At 59.3% G+C, this 24952-nt stretch overlaps 1 protein-coding gene across 1 annotated transcript in view; it reads right to left on the reverse strand.

Annotated features, from left to right (window-relative positions):
* Positions 1-23439, reverse strand: part of GPR149 (G protein-coupled receptor 149) — a 31027-nt gene extending 7588 nt beyond the window's left edge. The window contains exons 1-3 of the mRNA XM_055128000.1: positions 22742-23439; positions 21549-21726; positions 18296-18678 (exon numbers count right to left, since the gene is read on the reverse strand). Of these exons, the coding sequence (XP_054983975.1) occupies positions 18296-18678; positions 21549-21726; positions 22742-23401 (1221 nt within the window). The 5' untranslated portion in view covers positions 23402-23439. The remainder of the gene's footprint in view (positions 1-18295; positions 18679-21548; positions 21727-22741) is intronic.
* Between the last annotated feature and the right edge of the window lie 1513 nt (positions 23440-24952).

The raw sequence follows: 24952 nt of genomic DNA on the forward strand, positions 1-24952 counted from the left end.
GACTCTGCTAATTTGTAAAGTCAGACCTTCCTAGGATACTGAACTTATATTATAAGTTAATGTTGCCTTCCTCTCCTTATGCCTTTTGAATAATTTACTTTAAAGCAATGTCCTTTTTGTATAGACACAAGAAGACAATATTATGCTTTTGTTACTTGGGACTTAATTGTCTTTGAATATTATTCATTCCTGGGCATCTGCTTTCTCCACTTAAGCCTCAGTTGCCATCAGTTCCTAGCACCCCAAAAGCAGGGTCCCGATGAGGGACGGGAAGGATCCAGGGCAAGCAATGAGTTATGTGCTACCCTGTCATCAAGATGGGCCTGGCCAAAGTGCCTAATTCTTAACTATAAGTTAAGAGCTTGATCATAGACAAATACTGTCATGATCCAAAAGTAATGACAAGACTAGGTCCCTGCTAGGGATAGGAAAGACTGATCTGGCCTGAGCACTGTAGTCTGAGATCGAGATGGCCCCAGGAGAGCAATTCTATAAGCTTTAATGCATTTCTTATTGTGTCCATGCAAAATGATCAATATTATGAATGCTTATATGTTTGCTGGATGAGGAGAGGAGAAACACACTCACGGGACTCCACCCTTGGGTGGATCCTCCTGCTGAAAGAGAATTAAGTCCTAGGAGAAGCATCCCCTGAGGGAAAGGAACCTTACCCTATTGATAGTGACCACACCTATGGGTACACCCCAACCCCCTCATTCTTGGGGGATTTAACTAGGCTGTAAGAGTGGGTTGGGGGGCCAGATCCAGAGATCCTGAGAGAGATCCAGAGCCGGGAGAGAAGCAGAGAGAGAGAATGAAATAAACTGATCGAGCAACCAGTTTGGCCTTCTTCCTTCCGTCGCCTGCCCTTGACCGACAGCACACATAGCGGTTCCAGAGCACCGAACGTGGGTGGTGAGACAGAGCCACTCGGAGAGCCCGCGAGTGCACACGCCCCTTGGCGTGCTTTAGTTTTATACATGTACCTATATGTATATCACTGTATCACTGTCATCCTGTTGTTCATCGATTTGCTCAAGTGGGCCCAGTAACATCTCCATTCGTCCTAGCCCTGGGATTTTAGAAGCCTCTCTTTAATCATCCTTCCCAACGGTGCCGCATTGGAGGCTCTTTCAGGGTCAGGGGAATGAGACCCATTATTGTTACTGTTTTTGGCATATCAAATATGCCACAGGGAGCTTGCCAGGCTCTGCCGTGTGGGCAGGATGCTCTCGGTACCTTGCCAGGTTCTCCAAGAGGGAGAACTAGGCTATTCACAGCCACGTGCTTCCTGGAGCTTTGTATATGTAATATGTATATACACATACATAAGGACGATATGACGTAATGTCTTCGAGACTCCAACAGCAAAAGAAACAAGAGTGAAAGTAAGTCAGTGCTCTCATGCAGAGAAAGCATCACTGCAAGAACCAACAGGCAGCTGCAGACGGGGAGGAGGTACTGGACACCAGACACGGACAAGGAGCTGAAACCCAGACTCTAAGGAACTCATTTACCTCAACAAAGTGCAGCCCAGTCAGGAAACTGCAGATTTTAAGGCAGCTACCTGGTGAGGACACTGGTGAGAAACTCCCTTCAGTAGGGCAGTAAAGATGAGAAGCAGAATGAGAACTCCTCAGCCCCGGGAGAAGGGAAAGGCGTGTGTCCGCGAGCTGAGTCCGGGCGTGCTGCCCGGGAACAGAGGCAGAGCACATGGCCAGCGAGGAAAGCGGAGAGCGAGTGCTTCAGAAACGAAAGCTAAAGCCTCCGCAGGGCACAGCAGTGCAGCCCGAGCTATTCGTCCAGAAGACATGGAAACTTAAATTTCAAAAGATACTTATACCCCTGTGCTCAGGGCAGAGTGAGTGGACTCTGCTGCACCAGCCTTCCTGAATGCTAATGGGGCCGGGGGCTCAGAGGGGCTCGCTGGGCTGTGGGGTCAGGACGCTGAGACCTGCCACTGGCCACATTGTATTTTTTTTTTTTTTTTGCATCACACCTGGCGATGCACTCAGGAATCACTCCTGGCAGTACTCAGGGAACCATATGGGATGCTGGGTCACACAGACGGGGTCATGGAGAGAGCGGGCTGCGTCTGCATCTCAGGTCACCCTCGGGCTCGGCCACCTGCAGGGAAGGAGCAGAGACTGCGGCGGGTCTGAGGCCCCGTTCTCAGCACTGTCTCCTGAGTCATCCCACCACCTGAGACCAACTCGGGGCATGCTGTCTCCCCTCCAGCTGGACTTCGCCATCGGACACACCCTGAACACGTGTGGTTTGGAAAAGGAACCCTGAAGCTGTTGGCGGCCAGCCTTCACCGCACCTTCCTGGAGGACAGAGCCCGGGGTGCCGGGAGCAGCCCTGCTGGTCTGCTCAGCTCCGTCACCGTTTCTCTCCAGCGAAGGGACGTCATTGATGCCGCGTGTGACTCAAGGACCAGCTGCCTGGGGAGGCTGCCCTGCAGAGCGAGGTGACGCTCCGGCTGTCTGTAAACTGACCAGCACAGACCCAGCCGTGGAGCGCCGCAGAGCAGGGCGGAGAGAATCAGTTCCTGTGGGAACGCCCACCAGAATCCACGCAGCAAATCACCCAGCCTCGGTGTGAAGAACAGACACAGAAACTCGGTCTTTAGTTCAGAGGCCTCCACACCGTGTCTGCTGGGGGACCCTCACTGGTGGTTTGAAAATGGATTTTTAAAAAAAATTTTATCTCTAAACGGAGGAAGATGCTGATGGTTTTGCCTTTGGAAGGTCCTTATGGAAGTGCCAGGGGAGGCGAGTGTGCAGGGAGAACTTGGGGCCCCCAGGATGAGGGGCGGGATGGAGGCTGTCACCTGAGGCCTCGGTTGAAGGGTCACGTTGGGGTTTGTGCTGTGTGTGGGGTTCCTGCTGCTTCTCGGGTCGGTGGACAAGCTCTGCGTTTGCTTGGCTCCGGCTGGTGAGGGCTGGGTCTCGGGCCTGTACCCGGCGGTGCTCGGGAGGCTGGGAGTTGCCACTGGGGACCCCGAGGCTGGTGGCGTAGTTCATGCTCAGGAGAGTGGGGCCATCAGTGATGTTCGGGCCACCAGGGCTGTCCCCGGCTCTGCTTACGTGCACCGCACCTGCGCCCCCCGTGAGAGCAGCAGTCTGATGAGCAGGAGTCTCCCCGCTAAGTTCACGGGAAAACGGTTCATAAACACTCGAGTAAACAGCTGTCATTTCGGAGTTTGAGTTCAAATAGAGCCTCACTTCAGGGAGCTAATGAACAACCGTGGCTGGAGTCGTTCAGAGATGTGAACCCTCACAGAGGGCAGGAACCACTGATGGGCAGGAAGGCGAGAAGCAGCCACCCTCGGGTGCGGGCCAGGCCGCTGGCTCATCATCTGCTCTCGGGACCGGGCGAGCTTCCCCGTCTCAGCACCTGAGGGCAGGGACGCCGGCCCACAGGTGCTCACGCAAGCTGCCCGGTCCTCTGGAGACAGCCTGGGCACTGCTCCCCACTGCAGGGAGGCCCCTTCCTGGCCTCCACAGGCCACCCACGCAGCAGCGCGAGCCTGAGGGGACGATGTGCACCCCCGTCACTCTCTAGAATGTGGTCTTCTGACGTCCAGTGCACAAAGCCAAGCCCCCTTTCTAAACCTTTCCTGTGCGAAATGCCTCTTCTCCCTTAACAGTCCTCCTCAGTAAGAGAAAGCCGCAAGGGCAAAGGAAGACAGGCTGGAGCCTATTCTTCTCACAAAGTTAAAATAGAGTATCAGGGGGCTGGCTTGCCGCGGAAGCGAGTTGCACGAGAAAGAATGATAGATTCCAAGCCCACAGAAGTGCTCCTTCTGTCGCTCTGCTCCCTGCCTTGCAGTCTGCACATCAGCACACGCTGCCAAGTGCCGGATCCATTGTTGCTGTGCTCCCGGGCGTGGGTGCCCAAGCCTCTCCATCTGGAGCTGGAAGCACGGCTCACCTACAAGGCGGCTGCTCCGGGCGGCTGCTTGGGGCGGCTGCTCTGCTCGGGGGTTCTGGGGCTATTGAATCCCGAGACCTGCCCCACCATTTCTCCCCTAGCGAGGTGACATGTTGGGGGGAACTGGAGTCCCTCAGGAAAGAGGGTCACGCACCAGCTGGAAGCCTCAGAGGACGGGCTGGGGGCGTCTCCGGGGCCTGAGAGGGGTCGGGGTGGAGGCAGGGTGCTGTGTGGGCAGCGGGACGGCCTGGCCTTAGTCCTGCCCACTGCCCGCTGCTGCCACCAAGGGGGAATGCCGCCCTCAGGTCCCGGTGAGCGCCCACACCAGCCACGGCGAGTCCACAGCCAGGCCAGCTCCGAGAGCGTTTGCTCCGGCCATCCTCCGCTGCAGGGCAGCGGTCAGGACCGAGGTCCCGCACTCAGTCCAGCCAGAGCCTCAGTGGCCCGCGGGAAGCAAGAGGGAAGGGCTGGGTCACAGGGACGCCAAGGAGCTCTCGGCGGAGGCGCTGATGAAGGTAGCTGCATTCCGGGTGGGGCTCTGAGGTGGCATTTCCCGAGGTAGAGCAGTCGGAAAGGGTCTTCCAGAGAGAGATGCAGAGCCATGGTGGCCAGCCCGGGCAGTAACGGGGGGAGGGAACAGGAGGGGGGCCGCAAAGGCAGCCAGGCCCGGGCAGCGACGGGCAGCCGGGACCCCAGAGAGCAAGGCGGAGTGGTGGGAGTAGGCGGGTTTCGAGTCCTGTTCCCGGCACAGAGCTTGGTCGCACCCTGCTTCTGCCTCTGGCCCTGAGCTCAGCCCACGGCCGGGTCGGGGGGCCCACAGCCTGCTCAGGCCGTTGTCTCCTCACTCCTCGGCCACCGCTGCCTTCTCCACAGCATTCTCGGCGTTGATGCGGTTTTCTCATACAAGATTGTTGTGTGCCCCTCCCATGGCAAGTGCTCCTTCAGAGGCAGTGGGGGAAGGGGGTGGGGAGAGGGGCAGGGGTGGGTATCTGGCCACTCAGGGTTTCCGCTGCTATTGAGAGAATAAGCTTAGGCAGATGTACATGATTTAAAGCTCTAACGGCGATCACCTCATAATCAGACAACAGATGCCTCTGCAAGCTTTTCTTCTAAAGGGCTACATATACTAAATAAAACAGCAGTTACTGCGGCTAGAAAGATAGCGCAGCGGGGAGGGCACCTGCTTTGCATGTGATCACCCGGGTTTAATCTCCTATGTCCCATTCGGTGCCCTGAACACCACCAAGAGTGATTCTTGAGCACAGAGCTAGGAGTAACCCCTGAGTACCACCAGGTGTGGACACACACACACGCACACACACACACACAGAGAAAGCAGTTATTTCTGGAGTAGACTGAAACACAATTCAGCTCCATAGCATCTATAAGAAACATTTCAAGTATCAAACATGATCAGATAATCTGATAGAGGCAGACTGAAAGTAAAAAGACAGAGAAACTCTCACGCAAGCATCAGCCAACAGAAGGGCAGTGTCTGATGTCAGGGCAGGTGCAGACTTCAGACCAAAGGGAAGTGGAGTCTGGTGGCCGACAGGGTGTTCCTGCTGTTGGCGGGCTCGGTGCTCTCCAGATGAGTGGAGTGACCCACCAGGCACCATATCCAGTGCCGGCGGGCAGCCTGGGGTCAGGGAGGCCACGTGGGCAGGTGCAAACACAGCTGGCCCGGGTCCGATCCCCCACACCACTCCAAGCACCACCAGGAGTGACCGCTGGGCACAGAGCGGGGGCAGGCGCGGGGAGTGGCCCTTCCCCGAGAGCCGGAGGATGTTACCCCTTGGAAGAGGACCCCTGTCCCATCCATCTGCGCCCTCTAGGCACATGGGGGTCCTGCTGGGGGTCTTGGGTCCTTTCCTGCCCTGCCTGGAGACCGGGGCCGGGCACTGGGCTGGCCGGGGAGGCTGGCCCGCGCTCTGCAGAGGCTGAGGCCGGCCTCTCGCTGGCTGCAGGGGGTCTCTGAGACCTGGGACGGCTGCAGGCCAGGCCCGTGGGGACCAGCGCCGCTGTGGCCTGCTGCCCAGACGGAAGCTGAGACAGGGCCCCCAGGGTCTCTCCACGCCACCCCGGCTGCCGGCACAGAGGCACCCGGACTCCCAGCCCTCCCGCTTGGTTCTGGCTCTTCACAGCAACCAGTTCCACAGCCTTTGGGGCCCATCGTGCCCAAGAAATACTCGATTTTTACTAAATTCTTAACATGATCCGCGCACCCTGCCAAGGCCCCGGCACAGGAGCTGAGTCCCCGCCCGCCCTGCTCCTCCTGGCCACCCCCCTCCCCGCCCTGCTCCTCCTGGCCACCCCCCTCCCCGCCCTGCTCCTCCTGGCCACCCCCCTCCCCGCCCTGCTCCTCCTGGCCACCCCCCTCCCCGCCCTGCTCCTCCTGGCCATCCCCCTCCCTGCCCTGCTCCTCCTGCAGGTGGATTCCAGCCCCTCTGCTGGCCACCCCCCTCCCCGCCCTGCTCCTCCTGGCCACCCCCTCCCCGCCCTGCTCCTCCTGGCCACCCCCTTCCCCACCCTGCTCCTCCTGGCCACCCCCCTCCCCGCCCTGCTCCTCCTGGCCACCCCCCTCCCCGCCCTGCTCCTCCTGGCCACCCCCCTCCGCGCCCTGCTCCTCCTGAGTGGATTCCAGCCCCTCTCTTCCTGTGCTCGGCTTATGCTGGGGTTTTAAAAGGGAGAGCACATGTTATTTTCGTAACAATGAGGCATTATTCTCAAGACAAAAGAGAAGTGAGGTGCATTACTCTTCTGAAGAAAAGATCGAGTAAATCTCAACTCTCAAAGTTGTATAAAAAGACTGCGCCATTCTTCTCACACTTACATCCCGTCTCTTCTCACTACCTACAGCGCGGGGAATGAGGTGGGGGAATTGTTCTCCTAAGGCAGATTTGGAAGTCAAAGTTTCCCAAAACCATCCCGTCCCACACAGCAAATAACCAGGCAACTCTTTTTAAAGGCATATCACGAAGATCCCTTAGAAAAACAGTATCTTCTTACACATTAAACCCCCGAAGGAGAGAGGCCATGTGTTGGCTCTACACATGACCTCTACACATGGCCTCCGCTCCGTCATTAGGATTTAACCACCTGTGAGGGCCACACGCACACGGGTGACACCGAGACATGTGACACCCAGACACAGGCTCATCCAGCCTCAGCATCTGCTGACGGAAATAGCAGGTGTTGGCGGTTTAACTCTAGGTGGGTGTCCCTCCCGGGGCCCTGTGAGACTGGCCTTCCCGGGTGGACACGGAGGTCTCTGCACAGCGCTGGCAGCGTCACGGACTTGGGGCGGGCAGCTGCCCTGCTGAGCCCACCTGAGGGGCGGGTGGTCTGTGCAGGTGCCTGGTCTTGAAACCGATGGTTCTCTTGGGGCTGGATCGGCAGTGCAATGGGTAGCGCGTTTGCCTTGAACACAGCCGACCGGGTTCTGGCTCTGGCATCCCATGTGGGCCCCCGAGCCCCTCCAGGAGTAATTCCCGAGTGCAGAGCCAGGAGGAGCCCCTGAGCATCGCCGGGTGTGACCCACCAAAACCCGAATCAGAACTGACAGTTCTCCTCCCTGGAGGGGCTGCAGGCCATCAGCCCAGGGGACGTGTGGACGGTCTCACCGCTCCTGGCCAGCGGCTCTGCAGCTCCTGTGACTCGAGTGTGGGGTCTGACCCCAGGAATAGGCTCGGGAGTGTGCAGAGCTGGCACTGACATGCGGACAGACGGGGGGCGGGGCAGGAAGCTCAGGCGGCATCCCCAGGGGAGCTGGTCCCCAGGGCGTCCCAGTGCTCGCAGCCCTGCACTTGAAGGGGCATCTGCGCCAGCCAGGAGCCTGGCAGGGGCACACTCACCCGGCACCACCACGGCCGGGGCGCGGGGTACCAAGGGGCACCAGGAGGCAGGAGGGCATGGGGGCCGCTCACCTGGGCCTGGGGCCTGGTCTCTCCCCGTGGGCCGTGGGCCAGGCTCCTGGGGTGTCGGCCCAGTGGTGACGGGAGCCAAGACGGTCCCCAGGGTCCTGGCTGGTGTCTCCTTGAGAAGGGCACTCGGGGAAGGAGGGGCTCGGAGGAGGGGGCTGTGGGAGAGGGAGGGGGCTGCCCGGGGTCCGCAGAGCAGGAGCCTCCAGGGACAGGCAGGTGCCACACAGCGTCCAGGACGAGGGAGTGGAAGGGGGGGCAGCCCCCGAGGCGTGAGATCCCTGGACGCCCCACATGGCGGGCAGAGGGGACGAGACGGCCTGAGCACTGTGCTGGGAGGCAGGGCACACGCGGCGGGCAGAGGGGACGAGACGGCCTGAGCACTGTGCTGGGAGGCAGGGCACACGCGGCGGGCAGAGGGGACGAGACGGCCTGAGCACTGTGCTGGGAGGCAGGGCACACGCAGCGGGCAGAGGGGACGAGATGGCCTGAGCACTGTGCTGGGATGCAGGACACATGCAGGAGGCAGAGGGGACGAGATGGCCTGAGCACTGTGCTGGGAGGCAGGGCACACGCGGCGGGCAGAGGGGACGAGATGGCCTGAGTACTGTGCTGGGAGGCAGGACACATGCAGGAGGCAGAGGGGACGAGACGGCCTGAGCACTGTGCTGGACGGCAGGGCAGAGCCCCGCACAGGGGGGGCAGAGGGAAGCCAAGGTGGCGGCAGGCACTGAGTTGGGGGACACGTGGTCGGTGCAGGTGGCCCCTGAGCACTCGGGCAGTGGCCCGTGACGAGACAGGGAGCAGCCACATTGGAGCAACCCTGCGGGCACTTCTGCCTGTTGGCCCCCAGTCTGGGGTCTGGCTGCTGCAGGCTGCAGAGGTGGGCCGGCCCCGCCTTGCACGGCCCTTGGCTCCTGGATTGCCCAGAGCCGCACACGTAGCCTCGAGAGGAGGAAGCCGCGGGCTGCTCCAAGCCTGCTGCAGACCCGGCACCCCCCGGAAAGAGGGAGGGAGGGCGGTGCCACCAGCAGGTCTGCCTGGACCCGCGGGGAGGGGGGGACCAGCAGCCCACGGTGCCCTCGGGCTTCCTGACACCCAGAACTGCCGCTGTGCCTCTGGCCGGACCCCAGCAACTTGGGACCAAGTTTCCTGGGAAAGTGAACCACTGAAAGTCAGGTAGGTGGGAGCAGCACCCACAGACCTCCTCCGGCCCAGCCACACAAGCTCATTACGGGTCTTGCTTCAGAGACCCACAAATATATCTCGAAAGAGATCAAAAGCCACAGTTAATCTCGGACCCGCACAAGGCTGAACAGATCAGGGTGGATGGGAAGGCGGGGGGGCCGGGGGTCGACCTGGAGCCCACCCAAGCAGAGCTCCTGGCAGCCGCTTGCTCCCATGATGCATAAAGGCCGCCATGCCCCCGCCCGACTCCACCTCCTCAGGACGGTCCTCACCAAGATATAAACCTGCTGAAAATTCGGGTGTGTGAGTTTTTTGACTGAAATCTCCAGGCTTTCTCGGGGCTGGGATGGGCTACCTCCCCCCATCTCCCTGTACTTCTGGAAACCTTGGCAGTCACATCCACACCCAAAGCTGCCACCCAGACAAAAAGCTGCTCCAGCTGTGCCTTCCCGGTAAAAATACTGAATGCCCTGAAGAAGCACCATGGCCTCCTAGCACCTGTACTGAAACCCATAATGCACAAAAGGAGAGAGAACAAGAAGGAAAGTGCTTGCCATAGAGGCAGGCCGGGGTTGGGGGGTGTTGGTGGGGTGGGGAGGGAAACTGGGAACACTGGTGCTGGGAAATTACACTGGTGGGGGGATAGGTGCTAGATCACTGTATGGCTGAAACCCAACCACGAACAGCTATGTAATGCTCTATCTACGGATATCCAATTAAAAATTTATAAAATAATAAAATAATTTTTTAAAAGGATGGGAAGGAAATGAAGGGAGGGGGTGAGAGCCTCAGCACAGCAGCGAGGGTGGTTGCCTGGCGCACGCCGACCCGGGTTCTATCCCTGGCATCCTATACGGTCCCCCGAGCACTACCAGGGAACAACATTTGCAGTTCCCAAATGATTCATCTTTGTAGAAGTTTGTTCCCTCCTTGCGGAACTGTCTTCCCTTCATCCTATCCTCAAAGCAGCCCTCTGAGCCGCCCGTCCTCAAAGCGGCATCTCTGGGGGTTCTGCCCCGCTGAGCTCAGGCAAGTCTTGGGAACGAGACAGTGTCCACCAGGGGACCAATGGGCCGGGACATTCCTCTCCGTGCTGGACAGATTCTAACTGACACTTCACCGTGAATCACATTTCACTTCCTCCTAACGCACCCCCGCCCTGGCAGTCAGTCTCGCAGCAAACCTCACGAGTGACGAAGCACGCAGACATGGGCCCACGGCCCCCACGACCAACGTCTGCAGTGTCCGACTTTCATCATTCGGTCTCAGCCATCCGACCTCAGTCCAAGAAGACAAGAGGTTCCTCCCGGCAGCGCCTGAGTCCCTGTGCGGCTGGGTTCCTCAGCCTGTGCGTCATTCTGCTCCGCTTTCCCATCCCTGGCTGGTCTGCTGCTCTGAAGATACTGGTTTGGTTTGGAGGCCACACCCAGCAGTGCTCAGGGCTCCCTTGGGCCCCTGCACTCAGGGGCCACTGTCTGCTGGCGGTGCTCAGGGGGGACGAGCTGCAGTGTGGGGGCAAGATCTGGGCCGGTCAAGGCAAGGCAGGCACCTAAGGCCCTGGGCTCGCCCCATGGGTTAATTTGTCTTATTTTGTTCAGGCATTTGTGTGTTTTCTGTGAACCACAGATGAGTGGGACCAAGTTTACCTCTCTCCCCCTGATTTACTCCGTGAAGGTGACATACATTTCTGCACCCTGTCAGTGTCCCAGCGACGTGGTGTTTGCGTGAGCATCGCCTCGTTTAAGCCGTTCCTCCCAACATACATCAGACACGTCTGAAAAAGCAGAATGTATCTAGAGACGACTTATGGAAGCAAACTCAAACGTCTGTCAGGAAACCAGAGAAACGGCGGTGAAGTGTTTACTCTGGATCTGCGTGTATTTACACCCACTAAGTGTCACTGTGGAGAACTGCGGGTGACACATCTGTAGTGGGAACATGTATGCCCCGTTCAAGCTCGGGGCGGGGAGGAGGAATAGCACGCACTCACCGGGGACTGTTTGGGCTGGGGCACGGCACGGCACAGCTTACGCTGCACCCCTGCTTACAGCCCACCTCGCCCCTTAGATCTGGGGGTCCCTGACAGCTACCCTGTGCCTCAGTTTCACTCCGTATAATCGGTGGGGGGTAATAGCATCAGTTACTAATCACCAGTCAAGGCAGGCTGCAGGCCCAGGCCTCAGCCTCCGGCAGTCAGAATGGAAGGCCAGGGAGAGGGCTGGGGAGGCTGAGCTCGGGAGGGCTAGGGAAGGGATGGCAGGGCCAGGGGGCGGCCGGGCGGCTCCTGGAGCAGGGGTGTCCGAGAGGCAGTCCCCACGCTGCAGTGCAGCTTCCACGGGACCCTGCTTGCCGAGAGGCGGGAATTCCATGTTCCAGGCATCACGGGGAGGCTCGAACTCTGTTTAACAAGCATCACTGAGTTAGAATCCCGTTTGTGGGTGTACTGAGAGGCCGGGACCCATTTGCCGGGTATTGAGTGACACAAGGCCTGTCCCCAGGTGGGACTCCCAGGGTCATGCTCCAGGTTAGGCTGCGACGCTGCGACCTCGCTCGGGGACATGGTGCCCTGCTGTAGCTGTTGGCTGTGCCACGCTCACGCGCCCACAGCAGCTGCACACGGGCCTGCAGTCTGCAGAGGTGTCGGATCATAGCTCTAAGTACTTTAGGGCGCTCATAGGTCATCCTTTCTCATCCCAGGAGCTTAGGCCGAGTTACTCCCACCACAGTGCTCCCGGCACACCAATCCCATCAGGCAGCCGCAGTCCTCCGTGATTACCCTGGCCCTCTGCTTTGTGCTCTTTGCCATCAGCTAGTCACTAATATCTCCAAACCAGGCCCCGCAGCACTAGGTCAAATCTGGTGACTATGGATTTTGTATTTGTAAGTGAAATATTGCTTCTCTCTGTCCTTTCTGTCCTTGCATAGTTTAGAGCAATGTCCCTTTTGTATAGAAACAGGAAGACAGTTGATGCTATGCTTTGTAACATGGGAATAAATGGGCCCTAAGTAATATTTACTCTTGGGCACTGCACTGCACTGTCTGCATTGTAGTGCCGTTGTTCATCGATTTGCTCGAGCGGGCACCAATAACGTCTCCATTGTGAGACTTGTTACTGTTTTTGGCATATCGAATACCCACGGGGAGCTTGCCAGGCTCTATCATGTGGGCAGGATACTCTTGATAGCTTGCCGGGCTCTCTGAGAGGGACAGAGGAATTGAACCCGGGCTGTACGCAAGTCAAACACCCTCCCCACTGTGATATCGCTCCAGCATCCATCATATTTACTTGTCTTAAGCCTCAGTTGCCCTTAGTTCCTAGCACCCCAAAAGGAGGGTCCCACCGAGGGATTTGGATGTATTGAAGACAAGCTGTAACTACCGTGGCTTTGAGAAGGAACAGGCTAAGCACCATAAGAAGTACGATGAGTTACGAGCACAATCATGGACAAACTCTGTCATGACCCAGAAAGAAATAACTGAATAAGGACCCTGCTGGGGTTAGGAAAGACTCGCCTGACCTGAGGACTGTAGCCTGGGATATATAGAGAGGCCCCAGGAAGAGCCAACTTTTAAGCTTAATATATCTTTTACTGTGTTCATACAACATGACTAGAAATATTAGTAAGAAGTAAATTTCCTATGATTGTTTAGATGGGCACTGGCTGAGAGAAGGAGAAAGCAATACCCGTGGTTGCAACTCCTGGTATCAATGCAGAGTGCCGGTGCCTCTGGATGAGATTCCCCCCTTGGGTGGATCTCCTAGAAGAACTTCCCCTGAGGGGGGACTTTGCATCTGCTCATTATTTATGTCAATGTTCAGCCACACCCATGGGGAGTTGCTGCCCCCAACCCCCCATGATGTCTCTATAATTAGTGCTGAGAGACTTTAATAAAGGGCCTTTGATTACCTGCCCAGCCACCAGCTTGTGGCCCGTGCTCCTTTGTCTATTTGTCAGCTGGGGGATGGTCATTGGCTGATGCACAGGGGGACCCTAGTCACTGTGGGTCAGTGTTGCTGACCAAGAGGCCTGGCTGTGCCTGCCGCCTGCGTCTCTGGTGGACACTTTGATGAGAACTTGAACGGCAGCCTCTGGCCCATCACTGACTCAGACTGGAACCAGCAGCTCAGAAGCCCCCTCTGACCTGGGCTTTGAGTCCCCTCAGAGCAGACTCCCCAGGCAGCAGCTCAGCGGAGGAGAGGAAGGCTGGGAGAATGGAGACTTCGGGGGAGGAGGGGGCTGTCTTGTACCCACTGGGCCTGATCCCCAGAATGACGGGGCCTGAAGAGCATCCTTAGGCTCCGGGAACCCCCAGCCCAGCTGGCCGAGTGCTAAACACGGTGGGCTTAGGAGGCCCCTGAACAGACTAAGAAACAAAACGAGCCAAGAAGAAAATACACCAAGAGCAAGATGTAAGAGAGCAGACTCGGCACGCAGCCGTCAGCAACCACGCTCGGACTGTGCAGGGGGGCCTGGGGCTGGTGCCAGCTCCTGAGTGGGCGACGCGGCTGCCCCCCCAACAAGCATCTCAGGAAGCTGTGGCAGGTCCAGCACCGCGAGCAAAGGGGGAACGCCAGTGGAATGTTCTGGACTGTTTTGTTTGATTCTGGGTTTTGCAAGGTTGAAGGGCTCTGAGCCACTCGTGTGAATGCGTTTGCTGTGAAGAAGGCTGATGAAGGCAACAACGCACCGAGGAGGGGGACTAGAGCCATGAAGCCTCACCCCCAACCAGGACTGGGATGAGATCCGGCACCAGGAACCAGAGTGGGGTCCACTACCACAAAGCAGAGTGAGGTCCAGCAGAACTCGCCAGCATTAGCTCAGCCTCCGTTAGAATGGCATTACCACTAATCGGACTGAGACCCACCCCACTAATGAGGATGGGATCCCGCAGGGCCTCAGCTGCCCCGTCAGCCCCCGCCTTCCCACCCTGTAAGCGGGAGCCCCTCCCCGACAGGCCCCGGCAGAATCTCAGCACCCAGGCCCCCCGGGTCCTTCTCACGCTGACTCTTCCCCGGGACCAGTCCCACTCGGCCATGGGCAGTGTCGCTTCCAGCTCCTCCTGGCCTGGCCCTGTTCGGCAGCTCACAGCCCCCACGGCCGGCCCACGCCTTCCCCGTGACGCTCCCTTCTGGCCCACAGGCCTCCTTCCTGCCTGCAGTGGTGGATCACTAAATTCCATCATGTTCTGTTCAGGGGGAAATCAGGGTCCCAGGGAGTGGAGTTTCTGTTCCTCTGAAGGACATGAATTCCTAAAACCATGTTTCTGCTGATTTCATGACCCTGATCATCCTGATGAAGCTGCCGCTGGGGGTCATGGGAGATGAATGTGTGGGTCACGGCTGTTCAGAGACATCCATGGTGCCTTGCTCCATGGTGCCTTGCTCCTAAGTGCCCGTATGACCACAGCCGGTCTCTGTGGGTTTCCACAGCTGTGTCTGGATGCTCAGCCTGGAGCCAGCAGTGCCCCTCAGCAGCTAGACTTCCCATGGAAGACGGTCACCACTCTGGCTGCAGGAGCTGTGACCAGTAGGGTTGGACGGGGCAATGCCAGCACGCACACCCAAGTGAATCGGGGGAACACGCGTGTTTGCGGGCACACAGCTGACCTTTGGAGCTGGTGGCAAAATATTTTTGAAGGTGGTTTTAACCGTTTCCCCACCAGCAGTGGGACGAGTCTTGGCGTCCCACTGCCATGAGCTCCTGGCTGTGTCAAGCGGCTTAATTTTAGCTTTTCCCGTGGGTGCTCAGTGATCTTTCCGGCTATTTTAATCGGGATTTTCTAGAGCCTTAACGAGGTGGCACAACTTTATGGATGTCTATGACTGTTCTGTCTTGGAAATTTCCTCACGTGACATGGAGTTAACATATTTTGCTAGTATCCTGTTGGGCTGTCTTAATTTATTTTCTTGACTTATTCATAAGTTCCATATTCAAAATACAAGTCCTCTGTGATGTATGCTTCGCAAATAGCCTCACCACATGAATTTTGAAAAACAGGCGAGCAAACACTGACCCCCAGATCTTACTCGACACCTGCAGAAGGAGGCTTTCTGGGAGAGGAATCGTGGCACTTCCCAAGGTTGCCCTAGCGACACGGGTTGGTGCCAGAGAGAGAAGCCCCCAGAGAGAAGCCCCCAGCCTCTGCAGGGTACACCGGCTCGGGCACAGAGACTGGAGGGGCTTCTCGAGCTCAAGCTGGGGAGACAGTCTGCAGAGCAGCGGCAGGAGAACAGGCTGACAACCCTACCCACCTCGTCCTGCTGCCTCAGGCTGGGCCTTGCCCACTTCGTCCAGCTTCCAGAGACACAGCACAGGGCTACGACCCCCAGGTTCAATTCCTGACACCATGCGGCACCCTGAGCCCCGCCAGGAGTGATCCCAGGGAGCAGGACTAGGGGTCAGCCTTGAGCACCGCCGGGGGTAGCCGTCCAAACAAGCAAACAGAGTTTGTGAAAAGGAGAGAAGGTGGCTGGTCTGGGGAGCCTGCCGCTGAGGGAAGGCCGAGAGCAGAGCCACCAAGCTAGCACCCGAGGCTGGGGACTTTAGCCACGGAAGACACGACTTCTGGCTCTACAAAGTCAAGGTTTCTGGGAGAAGCAGCCACGCCAGCATCAGTTAAATCTTGAGACTCACGGACTTGACAGATTTTTCTTCTTAGAAAGCATTTGAACAACGAACAGCTTAACTGCCAACTGGGCACCCAGTGGAGTGATTTGCTGGGAAGTTGGACACCAAACCACCCCAGCTGGCAGTGTCGGGTGCTCACTCAGACCCCACCTTGGCTTCTCTACCCCTCATGCTGCCTCAGTGCCACAGTTCCCGAGACTGCGCACACCTACCACACTTACGTCAAGGGGACAGCGGGATGCACGCCTGTCCTTCCCATCGAGCCGCCCCCACCCCAACACTCTGAGCACAAGGGAGAGGCCGCACACCATTCAAGCAGCACCACCCTCACCCCCACGTGCCATTCACAGCCGCACAGTGAGAGGAGCAGGGTAAGGTCAGGAGACAGAGGGCAGCTGCAGGGAACAGCCCCAGAGACAGAGGGCAGCTGCGGGGAACAGCCCCGGAGACAGAGGGCAGCTGCGGGGAACAGCCCCGGAGACAGAGGGCAGCTGCGGGGAACAGCCCTGGAGACAGAGGGCAGCTGCATACACAGCCCCGGAGACAGAGGGCAGCTGCATACACAGCCCCGGAGACAGAGGGCAGCTGCATACACAGCCCCGGAGACAGAGGGCAGCTGCAGGGAACAGCCCTGGAGACAGAGGGCAGCTGCAGGGAACAGCCCTGGAGACAGAGGGCAGCTGCATACACAGCCCCGGAGACAGAGGGCAGCTGCGGGGAACAGCCCCGGAGACAGAGGGCAGCTGCAGGGAACAGCCCCGGAGACAGAGGGCAGCTGCAGATACAGCCCAGGAGAGCAAGAGTGAGTTTCTGGGGTCCTCACAGTGTGGCCAGCACTGAAGGGCACAGGGTTGACATGGCGAGTTTCTGAGCCAATGCAGCCCAGTGGGAGGGTGAGCAGGGAACCTGTTACAGGAAAGTTCTGTCCAGAGGCACGGGGAAGGTTGTGACACTGCACCAGCCTGTGGCCTCAGACAGACGACAGCCTCTCTGGTCTCGCTCAGTGCCTGGGTGTCAAGTCCTCCCGGCCCAACAGTGCCCTGTCAAGCACTGTTTCCTGGCGTTTCTCACATGGTGCCAAGAGTCGTTCCTTGCCGCTGTGACTATGTCAGCGCTCACGGAGCAGGTCCCTGCAGCTGAGGGAGGGACAGACTGACCAAAGGACTGGACTCCACCAGGAGCTTGGCTCTTTGTTTCAGAGATGTGTACAGGTAAGTGATGTCTCACCATCTCTCAGGGCGACATGCTTTTGTGCAAACTTATCTCTGGGCCTTAACAGGTCACTCTCTGAACCGTAGACATTTTAGTGAGGAGGATCAGCTGTGGTACTCGAGGTGACAACTCCCCATGTTTTGACAAAATACCTTAGAAAGCAGAATCGTTTCAAGTCACATGGGATGGGGGTGGGGAGCAGCCAAGTCCCAAGAGCCACAGACAGTGGCGCCATCACGGAGACGCAACACTAGAAAGCATGTTGTGTCAGAGACACATTCATGTGTGACAGGTTGCAGATAGCTGCGACCCTCCGGAGACGGCATGAAGGGGGAGTAGGGAGAAGAGCAGGAGAGTTAGGAAGGATTGGTGACACACAAATTGTCATACACTCTCTCACACACTCTCACAGACACACCATTCACACATATACACATACACTCTCTCACATACTCACACACACAAACCCCCTCTCACTCACTCTCACAGATACACCACGCACACATAGACACACACATCCTCTCACTTTCATACACTTACCTTCTCTCATGCACACGTGCACACTCTCACACTCACACAACACGCCTATACATTCTCACATGTATTCTCACACACATAGGCTAACACCCTCTCTCACACACACTTACACTCTCACATATATTCTTTCGCACTCACACAAGCCTCTCTCACCCATACACTCTCACGTATATTCTCACACACACACGTACTCACGCCCTCTCTCACTCTCACACACGCCCCTCACGCCCCCCTCATACACACACCTACACACTCACACATACAAAACCCTCTCAGTCCCACAGCACTCACATACATACCCACACACGCATGCTCACATGTACTCTCTCACATGTACACTCACAGCCTGTCTCACTCTCACACACACAACCCTCTCCATCACGCACTCTCCCCTATACTCACACACTCGTCCTCTCACACAAACTCACACTCTTAGCTACAGATTTTGCCTCTTGGGGCCTTGCGGGGACTCGGGGTGAGAGAGTTCCAGTGGCCTAAGGACAGAGTTCTGGTGCTGCCCTGGCTGTCCTGCCTTTCTCCGAGACTGACTCCCCCGTCATTTTCAAACGTGTCTAACTTGGAAGACAAGCTCCCCCGCACCCGTTTTCAAACACTGCGACCCCGAGCCAGAATGATAGCACAGCGGGGAGGGCGTTCGCCTTGCAAGCGGCCGGCCTGGGTTCGATCCCCGGCGTCCCATCTGGTCCCCCCAGCACCGCCAGAGCACAGAGCCAGGAGTCACCCCTGAGCGTCACTGGGCGTGACCCAGAAAGCAAAACAAACAAGAACAACAAACACTGCGACACCTTGCAGGGGCACCCTGCTCTGAGGTGCTCTGCCTGTCACGCTCAGACTCTTCGTGGTCACCGTACCTGGCGTGGCGTCCTCTCCGACTTACTCCGGCTCCACTCCCAGTCCCAGAGCTCCAGCTTGCGGCTCTCCCCGCCAGACAGCCTTCTCTCAGGCCCTTCGCCGCGCTCCTCGCCCGGGCTCTCGGTGCTGTCCACGGTGCTGGCGGGGCGGCCGGTGGGCCTCGGGGAGCTGTCCGGGGAGGGCGCGGTGCTGACCTCCACCTGCACGGCCTGGAAGCTCTGCGGGCCCCTCCCTCTCTCCCGCGTCGCCTCACCCTCGTAGCTCATGAGATTGTGGCAGGACGTGGAATTCTGGCCATCGTCGTAGTAATCCTCGCGGGCGATCTTGTAGATCCCGTAACTCCGTTGGAACGAGAGGTTGAACTCAAAAGCCCGCCTCCTGGCTGAATGGGAAATACAAGTAAGATTCGGTGGCTCGGGAGCTCGGCAGACTCAGCAGGCGGGTGTACACAGTGAGAACAGCCAGTGCGTTCCCCCACTGGCTAAGAATGCCAACAGGCTCTTACTCACCTCCCGGTCCTGCAAAGACATCATTGCCCCCTGGACCTCACCTTTCTTGCTGCCCTTCTGTTGGATATCATTGGTCACACCCTTCGAAGCCCCTGAGGCCCAACCACTCCCAGGGAGCCTTTCACCTTCCTGGTAGCTTGATGAGAGCCAGGAGCTGGCGCAGGGGCCGTGGCGTGATCCCTGAGCATCCCTGGGCGTTCCTGGAGCCTGCAAACACTGCTGGGCTGGGCCTGGTGTCCCCAGCACCACAGGGTCCAGACAGCTCAGACCTCAGGTCCTTGCACTGAACTGTCATCCCGACCCACGGGCCCCTGAACTCTGCCAGGGGCCCCTTCAAAGAAAAGTAGAAAATAAATGAAGAAAAACTTAATCATAAATTAGAAAAAAATTAGATATGTTGTTTCAGTTTCTTATTTTTTTAATCTATCAAATATCTTCATATTTTTCCAGGGCAAAATATATTTTATTTATATTTTTACTTGAATTTTGCTAGGAATTATTAAGTAGTCCTTAGTATTATATGGTGAATTCATCTGATAGCAGTAGCAGCTCACAATATTGCTTTAAACACTTTGATACATGCCATTCCTGATGTTTAAAAATTTATAGTTGCAGGCCTTAACATTAGACAATACTGAAATGCATTTTTTAAACATTTAACTATAACATGTACATTTATGATACATAGAAATTTGGAGTGACTTGGGGCTGGAGCAATAGCAAAATGGGTAGGACGCTTGCCTTGCACTCGGCTGACCCAGGTTCGATTCCCAGCATCCCATGTGGTCCCCCAAGCACCACCAGGAGTAATTCCTGAGTGCATGAGCCAGGAGTATCCCTGAGCATCACCGGGTGTGACCCAAAAAAGAAAAAAAGAATTTTGGAGTGAATTACAAGAGTGAACAGGTTTATATTTTTGTGAACTGAAGCACTTGACAACATCACTATAAGTCTTAATTACAATTTGAGCTTAGAAGGAATGCACAAAACCTTTTAGGGTTTCGTCAGGTGAAACATGATGCTATTTTAGTCTGGCTTAACTTGCTGGATCAGACACACTAGCAGATATTGAGCCTTAGTAGGTAACAAGGCAGAAGAGAATGGAAACTGAGTTTCTGTGTGTGGATGTCATTAAATAAGCATTCTTTGTTTGCTTTAGGAGGCCGTGCCCAGTGCCCAGGGCTTCTCCTGGCTCGTGCTCAGGGATCATTCCTGGAGGTGCTCTGGGACCCTCCCCCGCCCAGGGCTTTGGAGGGGTGCTGCTCCATTGCCTGCTGGATTTATTGTTATCATTGTTAGTCCGGTTTGGGGTCACACACCGACTCTGGGCTCGGGGGCAGGTACCCGATGCTCAGCCCGAGGTGGGCACACGCCAGGCCTTCACTCGCAGGCTTTGTCCCTGGTATGATGCCAACTGATGCTTTCCTGGGGGCCAGGCGGCACTTTGGCCACACCGGCCAGGGCTCGCAAGGCTCCCCGGATCTGCTTGAGGGTGATGGGGTGTCAGGGATCAGATCAGGGTCAGCGACGTGCAGAGAGAGACCTAAGCCCTTGAACCTTCCGGTGGAGTTGCCAAAGACCCGCAGCTACACAGGGTTCGATGCACTGGTGCATAATTAAGATGGGCTCAAAGCAATGTGAGGATAATAGAACCCTTTTCTCTAACCCAGTGCAGCTCTGTGCCGTCTGGTACCATCTCACCTGCCCCGGGGGCTGTGGGGCCCTCTGGGCCACCACTGCCCAGAGGTGTTTGCTGAGCAGGTGAGCAGCCGGTGGCGTGGCCAGAGATGGACGGGCAGGAGCCTGGGCTCAGTGGTGCCAGCTGGACAGAAAGGACAGCTCTCAAACCGCCTCAGACAGCCGAGCGACCAGCTCCTGGTTTCAGACCACTGCGAAACATTGGTGAACTGCCTTAAAACTTTTTGCTGGTGGGGGGTTCCCGAGGGCTGGAACCCAGACTGCACGCCCAGCCCAGCACTGCAGGGGCCCTGAGCACCCGGCCAGAAGTGGCCCTGAGCACTTGCAGATGTGGCCCCATGCCAGCAGCCCAGAGCTTGCTGTGTGAACCAGGGGGCTTTCACAGACAGATGCTGACCGACCGGCCAGCACACAGCTGCGACCGTGCACACACAGCCTTGGTGCGAGACACGCGCGTGCATCTGCTGAAGAGCAGAATGCCGTAGCCCAACGCCCTGGAGAGAGCTGAGGCTAGTCATCCTCCCATCTCACTGCTGCCACAGGCTGGGAGACGACAGCTGCCCAGGAAGAGTGTCCCTGCCGGGGTCACCAGCAGCCAAACAGTGAGAACAATGAAAGAACTGCCCTGGCCCCTTCTGGTTGGGCCCGCGGTGTGGGTGCTGATGCCCTCTTAGATTGGTCCAGCCAGGTCCTGTCCAGTCCACACCGGGGAAACTGAGGCTATGACCTAAACAGTCCCTCAGCTCCCCTCCTGGGGCCTCACCCCTGCAGCGGGCGCACAGGCTGGCACTGTGTTCTCTCGGGAGCACTGTGTGGGGGACGGGAGGCACCGAGACCCTGTGTGTGTCTGCCAGCCAGTGTCGGCCTCTCCGCGTCCTCTGAGAGCTGCCCCTGCCTGGGAGAAGTGCCGCGGGCACAGCGGAGGCCTGTCCAGGCTTCTCCATGGGCTGCGGGAGCTGCCGCCTCCCCTGTCCCCTGCCCCCGGCACGCTCCCCTGTTCCGGCCTCCCGCCCCTGCTCTGACACCCGTGGGCAGCCAGACTCACCGCCTCTCCCCCCGCGGCTCTGCTCACAGTCCACGGCGCAGCCGCAGGGCAGGTGGCCCCAGTGTCTGGACAGGACGAAGGCGGGCGTCAGCGTGGCCGCCAGCAGGGTCAGCAGGAAGCTGAGTGTCTCCAGGGGGAGGCTCTGGAAGTCCACCACGTGCTGGGCCAGCAAGTGGACCTGCAAAGGACACCGCATCAGCCCTGCTGGCACTGCATACACACACACGCGCACACACACATGCACATATACACACTCGTGCGCGCGCGCACACACACGCAGACTCTGGCCGGGGCCACTGGTGCCCACAGTGAGGAGGGGACTCTCGGCCCCCACACCCTGCCCACTGCCCCTGTGTGTCCCAGCTGGGCAATCACGCCTGGGCTGGGGGCCAGCTGCCTGTCACCTCTACTCTGCCCTCTCAAGCCCCGTGTCCCTCCCTGTTGGACCTTCCCTCTCCACCCTCCCATTCCCCCCCACCTTGCTCCCTCCTCCCCTTCGCTACTTCTCTCTCTCCATCTCCCCTCTGCCACTCTCGGTACAGAACAGGGTGGCCTCAGCTTGGGCGACCAGTCTCCCAACTCTTCTCTCTCTCCCCCTCCCTCCCTCTGTCTCTGTCTCTGTCTCTGTCTCTCTCTCTCTCTCACTCTCTCTCTTTCTGTACAGGACAGGGTGGCTGCAGTTCGGGGGACCCTCTCCAAGTGCCCAGTCTCCCACACCCTTCACTCTCTCTCCGACCCTCCCTCTCTGCCGCTCTCGGTACAGGACAGGGTGGCAACCGCGTGTGCGACCCTCTGCGAGCAACCAGGTCTCCCGACTCTTCACTCTCTCGCGCGGTACAGGAGAGGGTGGTCGCGGCACGGGGACCCTCTCCCAGCGCCCGGTCTTCAGACCCTTCACTCTCTCTCTCCATCCCCCCTCTGCCGCTCTCGGTACAGGACAGGGTGGCTGCGGTGTGTGCGACTCACTCTGAGCACCCGGTCCCCCCTACCCTTCACTCTCTCTCCATCCTCCCTCTGCCGCTCTCGGTACAGGATGGGGTGGCGGCTGCTCGGGCGACCCTCTCCGAGCGCCCGGTCCCCCGGACCCTTCACTCTCTCTCTCTCTCCATCCCTCCGTCTGCCGCTTGCGGTACCGGAGAGGGTGGCCGCGGCGTGAGTCCCGGTCCCCGGCCCCGGCCCCGCGCCCCCGTTACCATCATGGGCAGCCAGAGCGCCGCCTTGCCGAGCGCCAGCGCCAGCGAGAAGCGGCCCTGCGCGGTGCTCTCGGCGTGCTGGCGCGCGCGGCCCGGGCCCCGCGGCTCGGGGGCGCACAGCAGGCGCGGCGCGAGCGGCACGGCCAGCCCGGCCAGCCCCGCGAGGCCCGCAGCGTAGACGGCGCCGAGCAGCAGCGCGAAGGGGCGCGAGCCGGGCCGGCAGCCCCAGGCCGAGCGCACGAAGGCGCCCCAGCCGCACAGGGGCAGCGCAGCCAGCCCCAGCCCCGCGGCGCCCAGGGCCAGCGCGCCGGCCAGCGCCCCCGCGCGCCCCGGGCCCGCCGCGCCCCGGGCCGCCCGGCGCAGCGCGCAGCGCGTGTAGCAGGCCAGCAGCGTGGCCTGCAGGCAGCTGGACAGGCCCTGGCCCAGGTAGAGCGCGGCCCAGGCGGCGCACAGGGGCGGCGGCGCGCGCGGCCGGAGCAGGACGGCGCCCGCGGCCAGCGCGCCCAGCAGGTCGTCGGCGGCCCAGGCGGCCACGAGCAGCGACAGCGCCGTCCGCGGCGGCGTGCCCAGCAGCGCGGCCAGCGAGAAGAGGCTGCCCGCGCCCGCCGCCAGCGCCAGCGCGCCGGCCAGCCAGAGCAGCGGCGGGGCCGGCGCGGACATGCTGGGCGCCCCGCCCGCGAGCCCCGACTGGGCGCCCGAGCGGGGCGCGCGCGGGGCGGAGCCGGCGCGGCAGGCGGGGACGCGGCGCGCAGCCACCCGCGCTCGGGAGCCCGCGACCCCCGCCGCGCGGAGCCGGGAGACGCCCACGGGGGACCGCCCGGAACGGCCCCAGCCGCACGCTCTGCCCCACGCCCGGTCACGCGGACCCGAGAGCGCGCGGGGTCAGCGCCGAGAGGGGGGAGAGGGCGTGTCCACTTTGGACCCCGTCCGCGGGCGCCTGCGGGGAGCCCAGAGTTCACGCCCCCCACCCCCGTCGTGGCTTGGCGGGGACGCGGGACGCAGGGTCGTGGTATTCACGACCACCCCACCCGCAGCGCCAGGAGCCCCGTCAGTGGGCCCAAGGGGCCGGTTCCGTCCAGGGGTGAAGTGACCGGTCACTGGCGCCATGGACACACCTGCGGAAAGGCGGGCCGGGCGGCAGGCGAGGCCCAGACCTCAGCGGTCAGGCAGGGGCCACGCCCAGCCCCAGAGCTCACAGCTCCTCCTCTCTGCTCCATCCCGTGGCTCAGGTGCCCTGTGCCACTCGGGTGGAGAGTCTGGGGGCCGGGCTGGAGGGCAGCAAGGCAGCAGGGGAACCGGTGACCAGCAGCCGAGCCCGGACACTCAGCTGGGCGCTTGGGTGGCGGTGGGGGTGCGTGTTCAGGCCCTGGCCCTGGTCTCCTCTCAGGGCTCAGCAGCGCCTGTTCCTGCAGCTCCCAGTGAGAGGGGCGCCCGCTGATGTGGGCACTGCCCCCTTCTCCTGCGGGGCCCCCAGAGGTGGGGGCTGTCGACAGGAACCTGCAGAGCCCCAAGACTCCAGTGATGGGCGGGCGCGGGAGTTGGGGACTTGGGGCCGTGTCTGGGCGGGGTACCCCAGTATGAGCCAGAGCTGCAGGCAGACGCCTGAGCAGAGCCCTGACGCCCGTTTCTGTGGCCTCCCGGCTCCGGGCCCCAGGAGTGGCAGTGCCCTTGGAACCGTGTTCCAAGTGTCTCCTTCAACGTGCGCCCACCACGCCGTTAGCAGGTGTGGGGGTATCACAGCTTGGGCTCACAGGAAGGCCCACATTGAGTGGACACACAGCTGTCCCACAGACAGTCTCCAGGTGCTTAGTCCTGGCTCCCCACACCTCGTTCCCCTTACACTGTCCGCTTGAGTTGAAACACCCCAGCCAGGACCTTCACACTACCCAGTGAACGCACCAAAGGCCCTTAGTGCCCAGAGTGGTTTTGAGGGACCAAGAATCCCCTTTTTGCCTCAAAAAGTAAAAAGACAAGCAATAAAAGCCAAAATGCGGACATGCTTGGTTTCTCAAGACCATTCATGTTGTGTTCCAGTGGCCCAGTACTGCCCACGGGACAGGCCCGAGGCCCGAGACAGCCAGCTCAGCAGTGCCCACGTGCCACCTCTGCTCTCCTCTCCTCTGGGGAGTGGACCCTGGCCGACAGCTGGCAGCCAAGATTCCGGCTCTGGTGCCATGGGGCATGTTTTGCACCAGCTTCAGGCTCAGTTCT

Source organism: Sorex araneus, chromosome 2 (assembly GCF_027595985.1).
Source record: "Sorex araneus isolate mSorAra2 chromosome 2, mSorAra2.pri, whole genome shotgun sequence".
Taxonomy (NCBI): Eukaryota; Metazoa; Chordata; class Mammalia; order Eulipotyphla; family Soricidae; genus Sorex; species Sorex araneus.